Raw genomic sequence first — 6111 nt, 5'->3', positions numbered from 1 at the left:
AAGTAAATTTCTTAAGATTTAAGCAACGTAAACGTTATTGGATGAAATTTTGTAATACGGTTATTTTTTATTTCCGTAAAATTTTGTCATAGAAACCTGCATATATACATATTTAAAAGCTTATACTTTAAGTGTTTAGTTAGTGCGTTTGTTACAACTCTCTAGAAAAGTAGTTTTTTTTTTTAATTCAGTGATAATTTTCATCATTTAGTATTATTATGACATCTTTAGATATTTTGCATTAATTTTGTCCCACTGAAATATTGAGAAATATCGAATTGCACGTAAAAAAAAAAAAAAAAAAAAAAAAAAAAAAAAAAAAATCAACCAAATATTTGTTAAAATCGTAAAAGGCGTATAGATTATTTTTGTTAAGTAATAAGATAATAGTCAAGCTACTATTTGTATTATATTCGTATAAAACAAATAAAAATTTTTAAAATATATATTACTATACATAATTATTTTTTATACCACAATTTCGTTTATTTGAGGGTAATATCATTTACCGAAATTGTTTCAAGGGTTTGTCAAGTGTTTATTTACAAAATATCATTGTAAGGAAAAAAATGTTTAGCTATTATTTGAAATGTTACGTTTAAAGCTTTGGTCAATGAACAATTCTGCCCCAACATCGAAAGAAATAATTATTTGCATCGTTTTGTTTTCGCTTCTTTCACTTTAGACATCATCAAAAGTATTTGTCAATTTGAAAATATAATTTTATAAACAAATTTTATAGCCCCTTACTTATCTCGATGAGCGCAATAATGATTAAATGCAAGATAACAAGATACATGATGTTCCAATAAGCTTTTCCTTATAAACTTTCACTATTGTATTTATTCGATATTAATAAATTGGCCTATTGTTAAATAAACTTTAAATCATATATAAATAATTATAATTATAATGTCTGTGTGCACACATAAGCATGAAATATCAGAGAATTAATGAAATGACAATGAAATCGTATTGCATCGAATATCTTAATTAGCTAGGCATTTTCATCGATTATATCTATTTGTGGCTGTCGAGTACTCTAATGATTAAATTGTTCTAACTTCCGTTAAAATACGGGATAACGAGTACGTTACTGCAGCATAGGGCTGCTGATTAAATTTTTGTAAATATGCAAGACGCATAGCAAGACGTAAGGCGAGAAAAGTAATCCAGCACTGGGAATGTAATAAATGACAAACTATTGTATAAAATAGAATCGAACGTCCGCTCCCCACAGACTACAAATATTACAAATAAAATCCGAGGGTGTATAATTAAATCGAAGGATAAATTTATACAGATGACAAATATAGCTCGTGCCACTTTATCTATATGCACATGGCACGTTTAGAACAAATCCTGCCCCTCCCAACTTCATTAGCACTTGGCAAAGAACAATGATTAAGAAGGGATTAGAAATTGTAAGAAAGAGCGAAAGGCAAAATGAACGCCCGATGCGACGTTTTTCCACGCTGGTCTGCCCAAACGCAACCAATCAACAAACTAATCCTTATGAAATAATTGTCCCTCCTCTTTCTGCGCGCTCGGCTTCGTCAAACCACCAAATCCATCGCGGCAACGACAATTCTACTGTACCATCCAACTGTACCATCGGCAACGATCCACGAACGATGACCACTCACCACTACTTGCATCCAGAATATCGAATAATTGAGCGCTCACTTCAAGCTATAAGAGCCCGGGCTCTGCCCTCTACTCCCGGAAAGGCGTTAAACATAAGCGAGAGAGATAGATAGATAGATAGATAGAGAGAGAGAGAGATAGAGAGAGAGAGAGAGAGATAGATAGAGATAGAGAGAGAGAGAGACGGAGAGAGACACTTGACGACTTGGCATTGGCTTTAGCTCTGTCTGGTGGCATACTATAGCAACATGCGCAAGTAGGCCTTCGCTTAGCGACGTAGCGGTTAACCAGCAAGCGCTCGTGGTCCATATCCTCTCCTTTCCACGTTTGTTTTGTAATTTCTCCTTTGCCAGGAGGAGGGAATAGTGCCAGGAAGGCCGAGGGCTTCTCCGTAGCTGTAGCCGAAGGTATCGAAAGTCGACGAGAATGAGGAACTTACCGTTACTGCTGCTCGTTGCCCTACCGGCTGTTATCCTGACGATGAGCCCAGGTGAGTCGAAACACTTTGACCAGATGTCAAGCCAATGACTCGTGCTTTTATCTATTTTTTAACCTGCCGATGTATTTGATGAATCGGAGTTGGGGCAGACATGCGACGCGATCGGATGTACCGAAAGATTAAACGGATATAACGAAACTCGATCGGGAAGAGTTGACGATCGTAGTGACACGTGAGCGTAATGCTGCATCCTTCATTTTGGTTTGAATTTGATGTATGAAACTGTTCTTTATTCCCGAGGCTCTTGAGATTTAGAGGTCGACACTGATGAGAATAGCCAGGCAGTCGATTGATAATGGACTTTAATATTGACATTCTTTAACAATTTATGACATTTTTCCATTAGGTTATCGCTAAGATCATTATTTATTTTATTATAACTATGGTTTAGAATATTTTTGTCTCCTGCTCGATGTGGATTGTTACTTCTCCACGGTTTTAAGTAAAATTATATTAGAAGCGTGAGAGGTTTTGATTCAATTTTTTATTAAGTTTTGATTAAGAAGCATGTAGTACGGCAGTAGCCTATCAAAACTTTATTTTATTTTTTTCTCGTACAGATTGTAATAGCGAACTAAGTAATAAGCCAGGAAAATAAAATTATTTAGCTTCAACTGATAAGATTTTTCTGTATTATCAGGAAGTATACCAGTTGTATCGGCTCAAGAAGATGATAACGATGATATCGTTGATGTGGAAGGAGAAGAAAATAGTATAGTTACCGATGAAGAAGCCGAAGATGAGATAGTAACAGCTTCTAAAGATGTAATTACCTCGATTCTCTTTACTGAACCAATTCACAATCCACTGTCAACTCTTGGTAAATATTCTTTTAACTAATGTAATTAGTTCATCACAAGCGCTTAAACTTAAATAGATATGATAAAATATAAAATTATATTGTGAGAAATCAAACATTTTGACTTTCTTGTAGAATTACCAGCTGGCAAACTTGTTGAATTTTTAATTGGATTCACAAATAAGGCTGAAGTCGACTATATTATCGAAACAGTCAACACTTCGTTTCGTTATCCAATGGACTTCAATTTTTATATTCAAAATTTTTCAACGATCGCTTACAACAAAGTTGTCAAACCAAATCACGAAGCTACGTTAGCATATTCGTTCATTCCATCTGACTCCTTTGCTGGAAGACCTTTTGGTCTTAATATAAACTTGAATTACAGGGACGCCGTAAGTAATCATTTATTTCTACGTTACATTGCCCTCAAAATTAAATACAAAGCTTATTCTAAATTATAAATAAAAAATCAATTCAAAATGTATTTCAAATTAATCGATGAGAAAAGAAAAGAAATACATATACGTACATGTAAATGTGATAATACGCATGGAATACATATTAAAGGTTATATATTATTTTATGGGAGTATATAATTTTTTATCGATATTTTACAGAATGGATTATCATTTAACGAAGCTGTATTTAACGAGACTGTGCAAATTATTGAGCTGGACGAAGGTCTTGACGGTGAAACTGTTTTCTTATATATATTTTTGGCAGCTTGTGTCATTTTGACTCTTGTCGGTGGACAGCAGCTTTTATCATCATTTGGAAGAAAGTCTCGCTCCACCACTCGCAAAGCAACTATCGAACTAGGAACCGTGAATCCCAATAACGTTGATTATAACTGGATTCCCAAAGAGACTCTAAATATGATCAGTAAGCTACTATTTATCGCTTAGATATTATAATGAAAAATATAATTTATCAATTCGATCATTCTTTTACAGATAAATCTCCAAAAACACCTAAACAAAGTCCAAAACAAAGGAAAGTTAAAAGATCCATCGGCTCCGACGACTGAATGTAATGGAAATTATTTATGATTAATTTAAAACAGAAAGGAGGGAAATGATAGGACGTACAATACGTCATTTGTAATTAAAATATATGAGAATTTACTTAAATGCAAAATGAAATCTTTGCGATTCCTGTGTTGCAGTGTTCTATTTATTGAATTATGCAACAAAGTGCGTTAATTGTGAACAAACTTTTTTACTTAGGTAATATAAAGATTTATTATTAAAGATGAAGTACAACGTTTATGGTGTTTCTTTTTTTTTTTATTATAATAAATAAAATTTACTATTGATACTCTGAAATCTATATTTGCATTGTAATGTCATTGCAAAATAAGAAGGACAGAAAACGAAAGGTCCTTAGTAACTTTTTAAAATTTTGTGCAAATGCTTAATCTATCTTATAATTCAGTGGCAATAAAATAAACATCCGATAGTTATCCAATAATAATTATTATTAAAATTAATAGAAAATATAAATGGGTCTCATTGGTTTCAATTAATAAGTTTATATATATATGTATACATTTGTATACAATTACAAACAATTTGTAAATATTTTGACTGCCAAGAAGTTTAATTATTACTTTCTCTCATACGTTTTTTTAAACGTTTGTAATCTTATTGTTCTTTCATAAGAAAAATAAAATGTTTTTATAACTATAATAAAGCCAAATTTATTGTTCTATAAATGTGTCAAATTTGAAAAAATGTTTCATTTGCATAGAAAAATAAGAAAATTAAAGACGACATTTAGAGATGCATACGGCGTATGCGCATCAACAATTGCGTGCCACGCGGTCAGGAATAATTACTCCAACATGACATTTGTTAATCGTTTGTGGTCGTCGTATCCAATTAAATGCCGCATTAGGTAATCATCTTAAAACATTATTTTATTAACGCCAAAATCAAATAAAACTAAATGTAGATAATGTTCAGCGTGAATTTATTTTTAGTGTATCTTTTAGTTAATCATAAAAGTTTATTTTTAGTGTATCTTTTAGTTAATCATAAAAGTGTATTTGATTCCGATATGGGTATTATATAATAATAATATGACCTTAATTCTGATACAATTCGTTCACTATACATACAAAATTTATAAAAATTACCATCTTATTTCAACTAAATGCATTTTTTACATTTTATATAATATATATTGTGGTTTTTACCGACTATCGATATATGTTATACACATAATCGTATATAAAAAAAAAATGTACATACTAATAAGTAATGTAGTTACCATGTTCTAATAGTGAAAGCACAAATGCTCTCACTAAACAGAATATTTTAAAAATGCAGATTATAAATGCACATTCTCATTTTATTATTTTTTTCATTCATTAAAAACATTTATACAAATAAAATTTATTAAAGTATTTTTCAAGAAATATACTTACCTTAATCATTACAATAAATAATTGCCGTATTAGCATTTAAACAATAAATACAGAATATGTATTACTTTGTCTTTTTTTTTTCTTTCTTTTTTTTTTTTTACAACTTTTATGCGCTTATAAATAACCGTTTACTACTTAACATTTATTCGTATTATTTGTAGTTAAAAATTTTTACTATAAGTTAAACTATCCTCTTTTAACGATATTTATTAATAGTTTTTTAATGTGCGAGTGGCTTATTATTATCTAGAAATATAAAAATATATATAATCATCCTTAAGAATGAATAAACTAATTTTTACAATGTCTTTTCTTAAATTCAAATAAATATTTATACAATGATTTTTGAAAATTGAAAATTTATATCGATTCTGATGTCGTAGATTTAATTAATACAAGAATTAATTAATTATAAAGAACTATTTTTATGTCGTAATATATGTACATGGATACAAATACGAATTTTTAATAATAAAATATATAAAAGTATGACATTGATATTATTGGCTATTAGAAAGATTCAAGTATGTTAGATTTGGAAGAATGGAAATAGAGATCGAAATGGGGGAAGAAAATTTAACATTTTAATATTTTCACAACAAATTTTCAACAAATATTCAGTTTAATAATAAAATATATTTTGCGCAATATTATGTAAATTTTATAGAATTTTACATCAGCTTGGTTATTCTTTATTCGTCTCTCTTTTTTCTGTTCATATTAGTAATATTTTGC

The 6111-nt window shown here is 30.0% G+C and overlaps 1 protein-coding gene across 1 annotated transcript; it reads left to right on the top strand.

The window, feature by feature from the left end:
- The first annotated feature begins 1867 nt into the window (after window positions 1-1867).
- Window positions 1868-4214, top strand: l(1)G0320 (signal sequence receptor subunit 1 l(1)G0320). Its single transcript, XM_011506253.1, has 5 exons — window positions 1868-2137; window positions 2787-2966; window positions 3081-3340; window positions 3566-3830; window positions 3902-4214. The coding sequence occupies exons 1-5, from the start codon at window positions 2074-2076 to the stop codon at window positions 3973-3975; spliced, it is 843 nt and encodes a 280-aa protein (XP_011504555.1). The 5' UTR covers window positions 1868-2073; the 3' UTR covers window positions 3976-4214.
- The last annotated feature ends 1897 nt before the right edge of the window (window positions 4215-6111 follow it).

This window comes from Ceratosolen solmsi, unplaced genomic scaffold (assembly GCF_000503995.2).
Source record: "Ceratosolen solmsi marchali unplaced genomic scaffold, CerSol_1.0 scaffold7, whole genome shotgun sequence".
NCBI classification, from domain to species: domain Eukaryota; kingdom Metazoa; phylum Arthropoda; class Insecta; order Hymenoptera; family Agaonidae; genus Ceratosolen; species Ceratosolen solmsi.
The sequence above is the reverse complement of the archived record's forward strand: the minus strand, read 5'-3'. Positions and strand labels throughout refer to the sequence as shown.